Here is an 18,540-nt window from a genome sequence, read left to right as displayed (position 1 = left end):
AATGTTTTCCTCTCTTTCATTTTACTAGTATTAGAGTGAGAAAAATATATATTTTAGGCTATTAGCTGTATCGTTATGTAGTACACTCAAGTAAAGCGGCACTTATTAACCTTATTGTATATGGAATAAGGTGCAAAGTTTGCAAAACTTTTTTTGTTGACTGTTTTTCGTTTTTATAATAGGAAATATGCCATTATTGATTGAGTTTGTGCTATTTATAAGTAAATTATGGATTCCGTTAAAATAAAATGGCCAAAAAATATTTCCAATATTCTTATGATATAGGAGTAGCAGACGAGCATACAGTCCACCTGATGGTAAGTGGCTACTGCCGCCCATGGGCATCTGTAATCAACCCCAGATAGCATTAGATTCATACCTGAGGTCAGCCACAGGTGCGCCACTACCCCATTTCAAATGGAAAATAATATATCTACTTGAAATTGTATTTAAATAATCATAATCGATAATTAATACATTTTTCATAATTAATTAATTATTCAATATACATATTTCCTATTACATCCATATTTTTTCTAAACACGTTCTAACATTTTCTTACAAAAAATCTCTATCTTAGTCATTTTTAGTCAAATTTAACGTTTATCATAAAGTCAAAATTCCCAATTCAATATTTTTCATAATGTCCCTTCATAATTCAAATCTAAAATTGCCCAGTATCAATTCAAGCCATGTTTTACCATTTTTACTTATCTTTTTTTTATATTAATTTTGGTGTCTCGTTTTTAATTCACATTTACTTATCATTTTTTTTTGTTTTATTTAAAGTTATGTACATACACAACATAGAAACATTTTTTTTATCAACACTTTCTTTTATATATTCATATTTCTGCTATCAATGGATGTAACCACAATTTATATAAATGAAGATCAATTATTATTTACTTATACTCAATACAGCTTAATCAATATTTATTTTTGACTTATTGTAATGAAAATTACAATTTTAAAATTGTATAACAAAAAAAAATTAAAATGTCAATTTTCATATTAAAACATAATTGAAATATATGATTCCAAAATTATATTTTTTATTTAGTTATCGTTGTATTATAGAAAATAACCCAAAAATTATACCCAAAAACGTAAAAAATTAACCTCAATATTGACTTACATTTCATTTTCATCCATATAGTTTACATTTTCATACCTATGTTTTACATTTCCAACTGTATTGTTTACATTCTCGTAAATATGTTTAACATTCTCATACGTATTGTTCACGTTTTCGTAAATATGATTAACATTCTCATACGTATGGTTCAAATTACCGTAAATACTGTTAACATTTGCGTAAATATTATTCAAATTCTCGTAAACATTACAAACATTCGACAGGTTATCGTGTGAACTCAATACATTTTCGTACACATTATCGATTAGGTCTTGTATTTTTACGTTTTCGTATGTATTGTATGTATTTCCGTGTGTATTGTTGACGTTTTCGTAAATATTATTGATGTTTTCATACATGCTGCTAACCAAACCGTGTGTGTGATGCACATTTTCGTACATATGATTCATAATTTCGTGCATGCTGTTAACATTCTCATAAATATCGTTGACGAGTTCATGTGTTGACAAGTGCTTAACGTTTTCATACATAACGTTCATTAATTTGTTTATATTTTCGACGTTTTCGTATCTATGTATATTTTTAGTTGTATTATTAAGATTTTCACACGATTTGCTTACATTTTTGCACAAATTATTTGCAAATTCGTTCGTATTGATGTGTTCAACGACATCTTTATCAATTTCTTTTGTATTTTTAACATATTTGCATTTATCAAATGTATGAAATGTGTTTTTCACATTCCCATTATAGCAACTCACAAATTTGTTAAACACATTAACACGTTTAGGCGTACCAACATTCACGAACGTATTCTTCACATTTTCGACGACATCACTCACGAACCCGTGTATACATTTAACATTACTCCTTACGATATCATTCAAGTTGTGTTTGCGTGTATTCACATCAGCTAAGAATACATTTCGGCTTGTATTTTTACCACTATTGACGCTACTTGTCACGTTTTCGTTCAGATTGTCGTGTTTGTTCACAATATCACCTAAGAATATATCATTGAAGTTGTTTTTGCGTGTATTAGTATTACCACTATCAATGTTACTCTTTTCTACATCATACAAGTTGTCGTGTTTGCATGTATTGTTAATATCACCTAAAAATACATTTCGGTTTGTATTCTTACAACTATCAACATTACTCCTCGCGATTGTATTCAAGTTGACGTTGCGTGTATTCACAACATCACCAAAAAATACATGACGGTTTGTATTTTTACCACTAATGACGTCACTCCTCACTACATCATCCAAGTCGTGTTTGCATGTATTCATATCACCTAAGAATACATTATCCAAGTCGTGTTCGCGTGTATTCACATCACCACAGAATACATTTCGGCGTGTATCCGCACTGAGTCTATCGTCCACATCGTGGGCATTGTTTAGTTACAGCGGCGTTTCCTTCCGCCATTGGAACGCGTTGGTCTTAACCGCTGGGTTCGCGGAACTGGCGCTCGCTGCCAACGCAACGCCAGTGCGACGAATGTTGGCTGCTGCGTTGTCTATTAATGTTAAAAGTTATTGTCAAGACATAAAAAATAATAAAATAAGAGATACGTTCTGGGCACGAAGCTTCTCTCCGAAAAAGAATTGAATTTTATATCGATTTTTTAAACTCCTTTAAATCCGTAAGCGGAGGGCTATATATAACAAAGAAAAGATTATATTTTATAAGATGAGAATTTTATATTGATTTTTTAAACTCATTTAAATCCGTAAACTGAAGGCGTTATACAACATAGTTAACATAGATTTTATAAGATGAGAGTAGATATAAGTTAACATGTAAGCCAATTCTCTAATTCATAATAAAAATAAATATTTAAATATAGAAAAATATATCAGTTCATTACAATCATTACTTTAAACATCATTGTTCGTCACATTTTTATAATCTTTGTTATAGAGGAATATACTCACCAAGTCCATTCCTAACGTTGGCTACCAATCGCATCGCCGGATTCGTCACTATCCCGTTCCTCTTGTTTTTACTGTTCAACAAACAAAAAAATACTTTTAATATTTATTACACATACTTACATTTCTTACATACACTAAGCTGTACTTAAAATATTTAAATAACCACACTTATAATCGTTTAATAAATAAAAAAAAGCCTATTTATTCCGTTTATATAAGTCTGTTTACATTCTTAAAAAATTGTCAAGTTACATTATATATACAGGGTGAATTTTTAAAACGGGCCTTCAGGGCCAAATCCGAAACTATAAGGATTAGCGAAAAATGCTGAGAGGAGTTACGAGGCCGATTTTGATACAAACTAAAACTGCATCATTACTTTTTTAAAATAACTTTTTCCCTAGCCGGAAATCGAACGAGTTCATTTTGAAAAAAAATACACCCTCTATATTATTCCACTATATGATAGTGTTGCTTATAAGGATCAAAATCTGGGAAGTAATGATAAATGACAAACTAAAGGAAAAGCCTCAATTTGAAGTAAATACATATTTTTTTTATATTAATTTGGCAGTTAAGTTCCCGCCATTCATCAATTTAAACATTTCGCGTATTAATAATTTTTTGGCTCAATGTTTCAAATCATTCGAAATGGACGTTTTGTTCTTCAAGAATTTATATTTTTATGTCCGACTTAGTTAAGGTTACTTTTAGGACCATTATAATAGATTTAACTTGCTATGGGCGGAGTTTCGTTTAATACTGATGTAAAATTGACAATTTGCGAGAATGTTTTTTTCAAGTCAAATCCGAGTGATATTGAAACGTAGTTATAAACAACAAACAATAACAATTTACTATTTAATCACTTATCTATTTTTATTAAAAAATAAATCCTAAAAACGGCGGTAATTTGCTTGCCAAACTATTACTTACTCATACTAAGCCGTATGTCACGGTTATAACATCGAATAATTAGTTGATTAACCAACAAATTCTTCAATGGTATGACTTACGTATGTTTCTAAAGAATTACACATAAATCATTTGTTATGTATAATCCTTAAGGATTAGTATGGCAATGTATGGAAAAATAAGTATTTTCTTCAAAATTTTCCTTTTCCTTTAATTTGTCACACAACATTACTTCCCAGAATTTGATCCTTATAAGCGACACTATCAGATGGTGGAATAATATAGAGGGTGTATTTTTTTTAAAAATGAACTCGTTCGATTCCCGGCTAGGGAAAAATATATTTTAAAAAACTAATGATGCAGTTTTAGTTTTTATCAAAATCGGCCTCGTAACTCCTTTCAGCATTTTTCGCTAATCCTTATAGTTTCGGATTTGGCCCTGAAGGCCCGTTTTAAAAATTCACCCTGTATATTATTATTGTTAGTGTCAGTTATGTCACATTCGTCGATTTCCTATAATATTTTTTTTAAATTATACATTTCTAATATGTTATTACTAATGTCATTTAATATTTATTATATATATATTTATATTGTGTGGGTCATGTTTGTTCGTTTATATTAAGGACCTCTAGATGAGTATAGGCCTCTGTTATAATCGTTTATTAGTTGTTAAAAAATCAGCTATATAAACCTTTTGCAACAAAATCATTTTCCTAATAAGATCTACTTTCAATATGTTAATATTGAATAGTAATTTTGGGTTCATTGACCTTTTGTCTGTCTGTCTGTTTATCTACTTAGGGGTCCGAGGTGTATTAGGGTTATACAAGGTCCCGGAAATGAACGGACAAAGAACGCCATGTCATTTATCAAAGTCAATTCAAACCATCCTTGATTCGAAGAAAAAAGACTGATTTTCTAAAAGAATACTATTTTTGTGAAAATTAAAGGGACCACATGTGCGGCACGGTCAGAGAAAGGCTAAAATCAAGACAGCTGCTAGCTATAGTTCATTATGTACTGTACAAGCGCCCTCTACCTATTTTTATCTCTTACCACCTTTCAAAGAAATAGCGAAGCGCATGCATTTTCCAACATCACCATCATTCCTTTATTTTCATCCAATGAAGACACACACATCAATCTATTTTCAATTTTATATCTTAAACTTAATACCAAGACATTATCGTGCAGTTAATAATAAACTCATTTTTTTAAGTATTATAATTTTGTGCTCGTAATTAAAAAAGCTTGAGTTTAACTAGTAGCAGACGAGCATGCAGTCCACCTGATGGTAAGTGCTAATGCCGTATGGGCATCTGTAATCAACCATAGATAGGATTAGAATTCTAACTGCGGTCGGCCACAGATGTGCCGTTACCTCTGAGGACTAAGCTGGAACGCCTCGAATAAGTTCAAGTATATCTCCCTTACCACACCCTTGGAACCAGAACACAGCAGCGCGTAACACTGCTGTTATTAGGCAGAAATAAGTGTGACAGTGGTGCCGCCGGAGTCGAAAAATTCGACCACTTTTAAAATAATTCTTCATAAAATTATTGCGTAAAAGCCATCAAACGATCTGTGCTTTATAATTTTAGAATTGGCTCAATGCAAGTCCGCGCCCGTCCTTGTCACTCACGTTCGTTTTAGTATCTTCCCTCTCGCTCGCCCGATCCCTCCCACTAGCCTCTTGCAAAGTGCCGCGCTCGCCGCCAAACTACAGTTCACAAGCACATACGGACATACGTACAACATATATTTTATACATGTATATATAGATATATATGAGGTTATAGGACAAAGCAGGCATACAAGCTTATTAGAGCCAAATTTTAATTTAGTATTATTTAAAACGAGTTCATAAATCAGTATATAATTTTATAATTTTGACGCTATAAGTGGACTCACTTTCTTTGAGTCTTATAGATATCTTTTAAAGGTGGTAGTACCCTTTGTGGTTCGACTCCGGCGACACCACCGCCACACTTATTTGTGCCTCATAACAGCAGTGTTACGCGCTGCTGTGTTCTGGTTTGAAGGGTGTGATAAGGGAGACATACGTTCCGAGGCGTTCCAGCTTAGTCCCCAGGGGTAGCGGCACATCTGTGATCGTAGGGATGAATATCTAATCTTAACTGGGATTGATTACAGATGTCTATACAGCAGTAATCCGCAGCAGCCACTCACCATCCGGTGGACTGTATGCTCGTCTGCTAGTCCAATATTAAAGGTAAAATTTTAGGATTTAAACTTTCTCTTAAGACTCAATTTTATAACTTAAAATTATTAATTCAAATTAAAGATAACATTTTAAAAATAAAACTCCTTTGCAAAGATATGTAATATAAATTTGATGGAATGTCTTAAAATATCTTTTTATTTTTGTGGCAGAAGTAAACCTTGTTTATGAATGATGAATATCGAAAAATAAAATTATTAAAATTTGGCTCGATTACACAATTCTAGCGTACAACATATAACAAACAAACATCTAATTATTAACAAAGAAAATACAAAAAATAGAAGCCCACTGCTGGGCATGGAAGACAAAACATCGTAGAACAACCCTTATGTAGACTACATAGTTCTTTGGCGTCGGGAGGGGAGCGGCCGTTCTCCGACACTCTCATTTTCGGAGCTTGTATCTAAATGTAAGATATTTAGAAAACTTCGTTAGCGTGATTCGGAATACTCGTAGCGCCATCTTTAGACGAGTAGCAGGAGGTCGCAACAGTTCATTCAGTCAACCATGTCCGATATTGGGCAAAAGTGGGCAACTCAAAATAGAAAACCAATGCTAGACACTGAAGACAAAACATCATAAACCAATCTTAGATATAAATTCCCAATATGTCCAGCAGTGGGCAACCCAAAAAAGACAACCATTGGTAGACAAATCATCATACACCAGTCTTCACTTCATTCCCAACCATGCCAGCAGTGGGCAACTATGAGCAACTCAAAATAGAATCACTGCTAGACAAATCATCATAAACCAATCTAGAATATTACATCCCATCATGGCCATCAGTGAGCAACCATGAGCTACCGTGAGCTACCGCGAGCAACTCACCTGTCGGCCCGCTCGTGCGCCGGTTTGCTGTCCCGTCCGAGTATGATGCGCATGTGCGTGTCCCTGTTGAAATGTGTGTCCGTCAACACTGGTTGCACTGTCGTCAGGCTGGTCGGTTGGGAGCCCGCTGGAATCAGAAATAAATATTATTTAGATGTTAATAAATAATTAACGAGGAACTTTTTTTCATGTGTGTCGGCGGGAACCGTGTATTTAAGAAAACACCTTGCCGAAAATGCTTGTTTTATTTAATTTGATTAATGATTGAAAATCGTTTGATTATTATATTAGTAATTTTTAGTGAATTCTAGAGATGTTTGACTAATCTGAAATGTTTTAGTATCAATAAACAGATGTTATGATCTTGTTAAAAAAGGCCGAGCGCCCGCCGGTAGCGAGCATTCTTGTTCGAGCCGTCGAAGCATTCGGACCTCCTTAACGTTGAATAAATCGAAGAAGATTATCTCCTGCGTTTTCCTTGGAATCTTCGAAGATGGATAGTGAACGAGACCCTGACATTCGTGACGTCAGCAGCTTTTTCGTGCCATTTGTCTGTCTGTCGTATGTTTTTATTGCATATATTTTTAGTGTCGCTAGATACACTAACCCGATCACATTTGTCTCGCCTCGTCAGAGGTGGTGCTGTAGTTACCTATTATGCTCATTTTACTTTCTCGCTGATGTAAACGCCCCGCTGACGTCCCTCAGTCCACGGCTCCTGCTGACGTCACAAACTTTGTCCACAGCGACGCCCGCTCGCTGGGGCTGCGCGGCGGCGACGCGTACAGCGGCTGACGTCACACCCACCTGGTCGCGGCGGCGAGGCGCTCCGCTCGCTGGGGCTGCGCGGCGGCGACGCGTACAGCGGCTGACGTCACACCCACCTGGTCGCGGCGGCGAGGCGCTCCGCTCGCTGGGGCTGCGCGGCGGCGACGCGTACAGCGGCTGACGTCACACCCACCTGGTCGCGGCGGCGAGGCGCTCCGCTCGCTGGGGCTGCGCGGCGGCGACGCGTACAGCGGCTGACGTCACACCCACCTGGTCGCGGCGGCGAGGCGCTCCGCTCGCTGGGGCTGCGCGGCGGCGACGCGTACAGCGGCTGACGTCACGCGCCGCCCCGCGCTGACGTCACACCCACCTGGTCGCGGCGGCGAGGCGCTCCGCTCGCTGGGGCTGCGCGGCGGCGACGCGTACAGCGGGCTGACGGCGCCGTGGCGACGCTCGCGTCTCCTGTCCCGCTCGCGCGCGTAGCCGCGGAGCTCGCCGTCTCGCTCGTTCGCCAGGTAGCTCCTGAAAAGAGACACACAAAGGTATATACTTCGAGGTTGTTCACATACGCATATGCACGCTGGCACGCGCGCTCTCACGCGCACACACACGCACACACGCGCACACACGCGCACACGCGCACACACACACACACACACACACACACACACACACACACACACACACACACACACACACACACACACACACACACACACACACACACACACACACACAATGTTCGGATTTGCACAATCGAACAGATCAGCGCTTACATGTTTTTGCATAGGTGCAATTGACGCGCAATCGCTTTCTTTAAATTAGTTTTATTAACATAAGTTAGTACGTGACCAGCAGCCACTAGGGCTGCGCGTATTCTATACCATTACCAATACCACTCAATCGTCGTTAGAATCATGTATACCATTATCATTACCAATACCATTTAATCGTTATTAGAATAAAAACAATTAACCAGTAAAAGGTTATTACCAACCAACCATACCAGAAACAAGAACTTTTTTCACGCACTAACCTCAACTTGGCATCCTTCTCCACCGCCTGGTGTTCCGGTATGGGCTCGTCTCTCTCCTTGTCCCGTCGACTGCGGCCGCAGCGGGCCACCTGCTGCGCGAACGATAGGGAGTGGTTTTGGGTTGAGCGACTAGCCTGTAAAAGAAAAAAACCTTTTATACACAGGTTAATTTTACAAAAGTGCCATTTGAAAATTTTAAGTAATCTAGTTGTAGATATTACAATTGTTTCCGAGATTGTAATACTTATAAGCGACACTATACGATGGCACAGGATGTTTTTTTGTTTCAGAATGAACTCATTCGATTCCCGGCTAGGAATATAAATAAAAAATATCGAATAATGCAGTTTTGTCACAACGGCCTCGAGCCTCCTTTCAGCATTTTTCGCTATTCCTTATAATTTCAGATTTGGTCCAAAAGGCCCATTTGAAAAGTTCACCCTGTATAACACCATAGAAATCATCGCGATATCTACTGTCACAGATGTAATTTTATACCAATATAATAAATAAAATACAAATTTAAAATAAAAATAATTACTTTTACTAAATTATCTTTTAGTAATTTAATATTTAATACGTACCTTATCATGTTCTTCGTGCTCGTGAGACTTGTTCGAACCGCCGGTGAGATTCGACGACGACTTAGTCGAGTTCGAACTGTGGACGCTGCGTCGCTTGTACTCCGGTGACGCTGCAAGGAAATATTAGGTATTTATTCGATTCTTTGGCATTTATGAGTATTTTTAAACCTAAGTGAAGGTAGTAGAACCCTTTGTGGTTCGACTCCGGCGGCACCACCAACAATATAAAACACGTCCGACGACGACGGCACGTCAGAACTTGTCCATACACTGACGTCACACATCGATATCGATCGAACAAAATAAACCGCCGATATCGGTCGCGTTGGACAAACTATCGCCATCACTACATATTAAAATCGGCCCGAAATAAGTCACTTTATAACACAACCCCAAGTAATAGAAAATGAAACAGCTAAGCTGATGTCGGAGATGACGGTACAAACTGACAAAACAATTTCACACAATACACCAGATATAATTTACATTAATAAACTAGAAAGTCATGCTTATTTAATAGACGTCTCAATTCCATCAGATTATAACATCGGAGCCAAAGAAATAGAAAAATTAAGTAAATATCACCCACTTAACAATGAAATAACTAGACTTTGGAAAACACCCACCACCGTCATACCAATAATAATAGGAACCACTGGAATAATAGCCAAAAGTTTACATAAATATTGCAATAGATTAGACTCAAATATTATATACACATTATATACATTATACAGAAAAAAGCCGCTATTCACACCAACACTATATTATCAAAAATTTTAGGGAATAATATATTTATTGGGGAAACTGAATCTCCTTCTCCCTGAGAGTGTCAGGGCGGGGGCTTCAGAATTTACCGACCTAAAAAGTCGAGAATGGAAAACTATACCATACAGATTATAAACAAGTATCAAAAATAGACCAATCTTAGACTACACTAATATTATAAAGAGGAAAACTTTGTTTGTTTCGTTGTAATGAATAGGCTCAAAAACTACTGGACCGATTTTAAAAATTATTTCACCATTCGAAAGCTACATTATCCACGAGTAACATTGGCTGTATTTTATATGAAATATATTTGATAAATAGATTTTGAGGCGGTACAAAGTTTGCTGTGTCAGCTAGTTGGATAATATAGAGGTTGTTTTTTTTTTTCATAATGAACTCGTTCGATTCCCGGCTAAGGAAAAAGGTATTTTAAAAAACTAATGATGCAGTTTTAGTTTTTATCAAAATCGGCCTCGTAACTCCTTTCAGCATTTTTCGCTAATCCTTATAGGTTCGGATTTGGCCTTGAAGGCCCGTTTGAAAAATTCACCCTGTATATTCAGAGTGGACTAGCAATTTGGCTTGGACTCTACCCTCACTTATTTTTCCTCCTACCTGGCCTGGGCGGCTTCACGCTGAGCTCATCAGGCCCGGGGGCGGAGGGCGCCGCCCAGCGCTCCAGCAGGCGGCAGATGTTCGCGTGCCCCGCCCTCCACGCCACCTTCGCCGGGGTGCGACCTGGGGGGTGCATAAATAAAAAAGTTGAGATATATATGTTTCAGCCCACAAAATGGGTGATAATACTGATAATATACAACGGTTTGGGGTACCTGTACAGCTTTTTATTACTTGTGATAAAAGTCTCAGATCTTTCATTACATGCGTTGTATATTAGTGTAATGAAAGGGCTTTAAGAGTGGTAGAACCTTCGATGGTTCGACTCCGATGGCACCACCACACCTATTTCTGCCTCATAACAGCAATTTTAAAAGTGGATGTGTTCTAATTTGAAAGATGTGGCAAAGGGGACATATTTTTCCGAGGCATTCCAGCTTAGTCCACAGGCGCGTCTGTGGCCGACCTCAGGAAGGAAAATCTAAACTAACTGAGCTTGATTACAAATATCTATAGGTAACAGTCATAATCATTATTACAATATTGTGTAATCTATGACTATTGATATATGTATTGTAATAATAATGGCTAAATTTTAACTGGATTGTGACTATATACTGACATTATCTAGATATTACGTTTTTGACATTTTATATTCTAATTAATTAATTATTGGAATCCGTTTTATTAAAATGAATGAATGATTGTACTTTAGATAAATTGCATGCCTTGACAGGTGGAATTTGGCGAACCTATTCTATTACCGTCGATCAATAGTATCTACCCATTTTTAGGCAATGAATAATTTGAATTTGATAGTAGCCGTCGTATCCGTAGTATCATTAAGAAAAGTCACAAAAAATAACAAAAGAACGAAAACAGTTCAAATGATCGAATGAATGTATGAAGTTATGAACGAATGACTTACCGCAGTGATCGGCCTGTAGCGGATCGGCGCCGTGTTGCAGCAACCATAACACACACTCCTCGTGGCCCTCTTGCGCTGCTATACCTGCAATAGCACATCGAGAAGTTATAACAAAATTAGAAAAAAATAAAAAGAAATACTGAAAATTACTCGTACTATTAAAATTTACCGAACAAACAATAAATAACAAACATAATAAATATTTTCTTAATAGTTTTTTTATATCGAAGTATAGAACGAGTTTACAATTCACAATACATGAATAAAATGTAATGTTTATTATGTACGTAATAACTTAAGAAATGTACTTAATATAGTAAAATGTAATACAATGAAATGTTATTATTTAAATAAAATTGTAACATTAAATATATAAAACAAATAAATTGTGTGTTACATCGTCGCGCGTAACTCCGCCCCACACTAAAAATACTCTTTCACTCTAATCTCTTTACCAAACGCGTCAAAGGACGCAAATTAAGTAGCTATACATATAGATGTCTCACCGAGGGGCGTAGCGCCCTGCGTGCAGACGGCGGAGGGCGAAGCGCCGTGCTGCAATAGGGCCCTTAACGCCGCGGCCCTTCCTCTCCAAGCGGCCGCGTGTAAAGCTGTTCGCATGCAACGATCACGACCGTCCACATCCGCGCCACCTGGTGGTAGGCACGTGAAAGTTTGGGTGAAAGTTGGCACCAATATTGGGCACGTTGGCACAAATATTTGAAACAAATTCTGTAGAGATATTGGACAATTGGAGAATATTGAACCAATCTTTGAGCAAAATTATAAAGGAAATTTTAGAAATATGTTGAAACGACATTTTTAACAAATGTTGATCTAAAATTTAAAATAATTTAATACAGAGTAAAAAAATCTGTATATAATTTCAAATAGTACATTATTATAATTTTATTTCTTTCAACAGGTAAGAAAGTTACCCAATACATTGCAATAAGGCATGCAAATTTTTTTTTAGCTTTATACAGCTTCAATACAATTCATGCAAGTTAGTAGACTGTATAATATTAATAGTATTTCTTACCAACTTTGATGAGCAAGTTGACCATTTCAGTGTGACCCTGCCACGCGGACACGTGGAGTGGCGTTCGACCCTGAAGAACACATAATTGCAAATTAAAATTATTTTATAATTATTACTTGAATTATTATTTTTTATTTACATTTTACATTTTAGGTGGTTGGTTACTGCTGTTATTGTCTATTATAAAAAAATGTGAGCCATCACGGGACGCCTGGCAGATGTGAAACATCGACATTATTTTGTAAAAGTAATATGCAGAAAAGAACATATTGTGATAGGAACTAAATATGTCATAATGATAAAATAAAATATTACGATTTTTTTCCAGATAACGATGACTATTTACTGAATTCGATTGCGCATGGCGACGCGTCGCCACACCGTACACACTACTGCATATAGACTGTATATATATACCATCGTATAGCGTGGCGACGCGTCGCCACGCCAGAAATCGGTTTTACGTGCGGCTATAGATGTTTCACATCAAAAACAATGGGACAGCCAGTGTTCGTTGTTTACGACCAACGTTTGTTCCAATAACCAATGTTGAAATTAAATTGGGTAGTTGTACAACTTTCTAAGCCGGTCGCCTCAGCGCGGTGGCCGCCAACACTGCGACCAACACCAATACCAAAACCAACACCAACCTCGGCGTCGCAGCAGTGAACGCTGGCGTTGGCGGCCAACAGGTGCGCGGCCATGGCCAACCGGTTGTCCAACGCCAGTACATATAGTGTTGTCCTCCTATCAGCGTCACACGCGTCGACGTGTGCACCGCGCGACACTAGCGCCGCTACCGTCTCGAACTGGCCCTCGAGTGCCGCCAACCTGAAGAATAACAAGTATGGTAAAAAATTAAAATAAGACTCGAAAACCAAAACTCAATATCTACTGGACATCCAATATCCCAACACCTCCCCCACGGCCCCCCACTACCTCCCTGTGTGTCGCGCCACTCCCTCATGTCCCCTTACTTCCCCGAACGTTTACCCATTTCACCCGAAGCGCCACTCCGGATCTCCCAATCCACGTATACCCCCACTAATAACCTATCTAAATACGCCTTACTCCTCCAACATTTCCTACCGCTTCCCCAACATGTACCCCTCTCCTCCCAACATCCCCAACTTTTTGAAATGTGGCCATAACTCCCCCAGCGCACACCCAGCATATCCCCAACATATCCCCCATACTCTCCCTGTAACCCCGACTTACCCCCCATTCCCACCCATCTTCCTACCATGCGCCCGCTGTTCAACGGGCGCTCTCCTCTCGTCTATCAACAGTGACGCGAGTCTCGTGTGTCCCTCCTGTGCTGCCAACATCAACACTCCCTTGCCGTCGTTATCGGCTTCGTCTACTTTCGCCAACATGTGTCCTACTGCCCCAGCCTGTCCACCCTACTTACACTGTCATCCCCCAACGTCCCACACTCCCCCAACATATCCCCCAATCCTCCCAACATCCCCTACGCCTCAAAACGTTGCCCGAACTCCCCCAAAGCTCACCCTCCACACCCCCAACGTGCCCCCCATACTCTCCCTGCATCCCCCACTTCCCCCAACATCCCCCACTCCCTCACCTGAGCGCGGTCTTCCCATCGTGCACCCGCTGCTCCACGGGCGCTCCCCATTCGTCTATCAACAGTGACGCCAGTCTCGTGTGACCCTCTTGTGCTGCTAACATCAACGCTCCCTTGTGATCATTACCGGCTTCGTCTACTTTCGCCAACGTCTTGTCCTACTACCCCAGCCTATCCACCCCACTTCCTCAATGTCCCGATGTTTCCCCACATTCCCTATTAAGTTAAGATTAAAACTTCTTCGCATCAATCCGCTACAAATATGTATGATGGTATATATTTTAAACCATGCAGCCACCACCCTCCCTCCCTCAAAGGATGCGTGCAGATGCAAAAATTAAATATATACACCACCATACATACCACCACCAAAACGTGTTTCGCTCCAAAACGGATCATCATCAGGGTAAGTTGACTCTGTCATCCCGCAACGTATCCCACTCCCCCGACATATCCCCCAATCCTCCCAACATCCCCCACTCCTCAAAACGTGGCCCCAACTCCCCCAAAGCTCACCTCCCACGCCCCCAACATATCCCCCACATTCTCCCCATATCCCCCACTTCCCCCAACATCCCCCACTTCCCCTTACCTCAGCGCGGTCTTCCCATCATGAGCCCGCTGTTCAACAGGCGCTCCCCACTCGTCTATCAACAGTGACGCCAGTCTCGTGTGTCCCTCCTGAGCTGCTAACATCAACGCCCCCTTGCCATCGTTATCAGCTTCGTCCACTTTAGCTCCAGCTTCGAGTAACGCCTCGCATACTTCCACGTGACCTTAGTCAGAAGAAGAAAGAAGACGTAAAAATTAATAATAAAACATTTATTTATACACCTGGGTAAAGCTTCTACAGAATACATTGCTCTTTTTTAATATAGCGAGCATGCGAGCATGCAGTCCACCTGATTTTAAGTGACTACCGTCGCCCATAGACATCTGTAATCAATCCCAGATAGGATTAAATTCGTACCTGAGGTTGAACCTGAAGGTAAACGACTACCGCCGCCCATAGACATCTATAATCAACCCCAGATAGGATTAAATTCGTACCTGAGGTTGAACATAATAAACCAATTTTTTTTTTAAGTTATATGTTTGATGCATTTAGGAAAAAATGCGAGCGAATTTTACAAGCAAATAAATATTGCAATTAAAAAAAAACTATCAAAAAACGATTTTAAATGTTATAATATAGGAAAGTACAAGTTTGCCATCGTCTGGGTGCCTCACAGACTAAGACTAGGCCGGTGCTTATAAGATTTCATGATGTGGAACATAGGCATCTAGTCTGGGATAGTAAAACTGCATTGAAAGGTACCGGCATTACTATCTCGGAGTTCCTGACCAAGTCACGGCACCAAGTCTTTATGGCTGCCCGCAACCATTTTGGCACTAGACAGTGCTGGACGGCCGAAGGGAAGATATGCATCATCCTTCCCGATAAATCTAGGCGGAAAATCGAGTCCATGGGTGATCTCCAGAAGCTGACATCTCAATTTCCTACTAGTCCAGATTGTGCAGAGGGGACTCAAGACTCGTCGCCGAGAACTACCACACACAAGACAAATGTAATTCCACCCAGGAAGGCTCGCAGACGTAATTGAAACACCCATTATATGTTTTGTTGTTGATGGTGATTTACTATAGTTCCTGAATGATGTCTTCTTATTTGGTCGTACTATAGTTTGTTGTTGACCTGCAGCTATTGTCGGTACTTGACTAATTATAAAATTAACTTTATCCACTTCACTTAGTATTTTAACCTAATAAATGCTTTAATTGCTTATTTTTTAAGGTGATAATTAGCTGCAAGAGTAATTTTGGCACGACAATTGACATCTCAAAGTTTTTACTCAGTAGTGACAAGTGACAACTGACAGTGACAAAAACTTTGTCATATACTAATGTCGCTTCGTTCAGAATTTGTAATTTGTACATTTATTTTTATTTTTGTCTTCGATACTTTTTGATATTTCCTAAATATTATATTCTAATATTGTATAAACATTAGATATGTAATACTGGTACATCTAATCTGTTTCTTCGTTTTTGTATCTTTTGAATAAGTTTTGCTCTGTGACACGCCGTAGAATGTAATTTCTTCCGCAGTACCAGTGAACAGGGAGGGTGGCAGGTGTTATGCGCTAATTGTTTAGTGTTCTTATTATTATTATTGGTTATATTATTTAAATACATATATTGTTATACATATTATCTTATTCTGTATTTATACCGGTAAATATATTTCTATATTATTTAGAACATGAATGATCTGGCTGATATTCATTTAAATGATAGCTTTTACTCCTGTTCATCAACTGAAGATAGTTTTGTTAGTGTCGATAGTGATTCTCTTGGCACGATAGCACTGCATGATCAGATTTCCTCTGTCTGTCATTCCAATTGTCTTAATATAGCACACATAAATGTTCAAAGTGTACCACGGCATTACTCCGATCTTCTAGCATCGTTCAGCAGCGACTATCTAGATGCACTTCTTATATCTGAGACTTTTCTCAAGCCTTCACTTCCTTCTGCCCAATATGCGTTACCTGGATTTGATCTTATTAGAAATGACCGGATCGGTAAAGGATGTGGTGGTGTTGCCATCTATCTACGTACTGGTATTCCTTATAAAGTCGTCAGCGCGTCTCCTTCCGAGTATACTCATTCAGCAGAATATATATTTATTGAATTACTAATTAACAAAATAAAAATTCTGCTCTCTGTTTTTTATAGTCCCGATCTCACCGTTGATTATTTTACCCAGCTTGATTTAATTCTTAATGACTTACGTCCTATATATGATCATATTATACTCACGGGAGACTTTAATACATGTTTACTTAAAAAAGACTCTCGTTCCTCTAAACTTACATCTTTGTTAAGCTCTGTTAATCTTGAACTCTTACCACTTTCCGCTACTCATAATTTTCCTAACTGTACTCCTTCGCTTCTAGATCTGTTGATAGTTTCATCTCCCAGTAATGTTGTCAGTCATGGGCAACTCGCTGCTTCATTTTCTTATCATGACTTGGTTTATCTCTCTTACCGTATCCGTACCCCGAAGCGTAATTCTCAATTTCTTCTTCTTCGTAATTACAAGGGCATGGATCTGGAGGCATTACGACATGACGCTAGTAACTTAAACTGGTCCCAGGTGTACAACGACTGTAGCATTGATGGGAAAGTGAACACTCTTACGACAGTTATCGTTGACCTGTACGACAAGCATGCCCCACTGCGACGTGTTAAGGTTAAGCGGAAGCCTGCTCCATGGATATCTCCAGAAATTAAAGAGATAATGGCACGTCGTGATAAAGCGAAAAGGAGGTACAAGAAACATCCCTCAGAGCATAATCTGTCTGCTTATAAAATATTACGAAACCGTTGCAATCGTCTGTGTAAAGATGCAAAGAGACGCTATTTCCATAATTCACTCGCTAATAAATGTACAACCGATGTTTGGAGGTTCCTAAAATCTGTCGGTATTGGTAAATCTCCCAGTGCCGCGTGTAGGGATCTTGATTTAAGTGAGTTAAATAATTACTTTTCCCAATCCGCTTATAATATTAACCCTTACATCAAATCCCAGACACTTGCGGCACTGGCTGGGTTGCCAAGACCACAGTGTCCCTGTTTTTGCCTCTCTGCCCTTTCAGAGGAAACTGTAAAAAAATCTGTTCTATCTATTTCTTCTACTTCTGTTGGCAATGATAAACTGTGCTCAAAGATGATATTACCTATTCTTCCATATATTCTCCCTGTACTTACGCATATTTTTAACGAATCCTTATCCTTAAGTACTTTCCCAACGGCGTGGAAAGAGGCTCACATTATCCCTCTTCCCAAGATTACTTCTCCTTCAATGCTATCTCATTTTCGACCTATCTCCATCTTACCTTACCTTTCCAAAGTCTTTGAGCACATAGTTCATACTCAGTTATCTTCCTTTCTAACCTCTAATAAGTCTCTCAACTCTTTCCAATCTGGTTTTCGGCAAAACCACAGTACTTCTACAGCTCTGTTGAAAGTAACTGAAGACATACGCTGGGCCGTAGAGGATAGGCAACTCACTCTATTAGTCTTGCTGGATTTTAGCAATGCCTTTTCTTCAGTAGATTTCGATATTCTTTTAGGAATTCTCCAATCCATTAATATTTCTTCAACCACTATCT

The 18,540-nt window shown here is 38.8% G+C and overlaps 1 protein-coding gene across 1 annotated transcript in view; it reads right to left on the bottom strand.

Annotated features, from left to right (window-relative positions):
- Positions 1–991: 991 nt before the first annotated feature.
- The window catches only part of LOC140756944 (uncharacterized), a 104,236-nt gene continuing 86,687 nt past the window's right edge, over positions 992–18,540 (bottom strand). Inside the window, exons 27-38 of the mRNA XM_073092484.1 lie at positions 14,955–15,138; positions 13,428–13,608; positions 12,778–12,847; positions 12,242–12,388; positions 11,736–11,819; positions 10,808–10,930; positions 9,422–9,531; positions 8,838–8,971; positions 8,172–8,323; positions 7,034–7,160; positions 3,040–3,110; positions 992–2,621 (exon numbers count right to left, since the gene is read on the bottom strand). Of these exons, the coding sequence (XP_072948585.1) occupies positions 2,506–2,621; positions 3,040–3,110; positions 7,034–7,160; positions 8,172–8,323; positions 8,838–8,971; positions 9,422–9,531; positions 10,808–10,930; positions 11,736–11,819; positions 12,242–12,388; positions 12,778–12,847; positions 13,428–13,608; positions 14,955–15,138 (1,499 nt within the window). The 3' untranslated portion in view covers positions 992–2,505. The remainder of the gene's footprint in view (positions 2,622–3,039; positions 3,111–7,033; positions 7,161–8,171; positions 8,324–8,837; positions 8,972–9,421; positions 9,532–10,807; positions 10,931–11,735; positions 11,820–12,241; positions 12,389–12,777; positions 12,848–13,427; positions 13,609–14,954; positions 15,139–18,540) is intronic.

Source organism: Epargyreus clarus, unplaced genomic scaffold (genome assembly GCF_041222505.1).
Source record: "Epargyreus clarus isolate Ecla_fem2 unplaced genomic scaffold, WU_Ecla_fem_2.2 ptg000036l, whole genome shotgun sequence".
NCBI lineage: Eukaryota > Metazoa > Arthropoda > Insecta > Lepidoptera > Hesperiidae > Epargyreus > Epargyreus clarus.
Note: the sequence above shows the minus strand (reverse complement) of the source record. Positions and strands in the feature narration are given on the sequence as shown.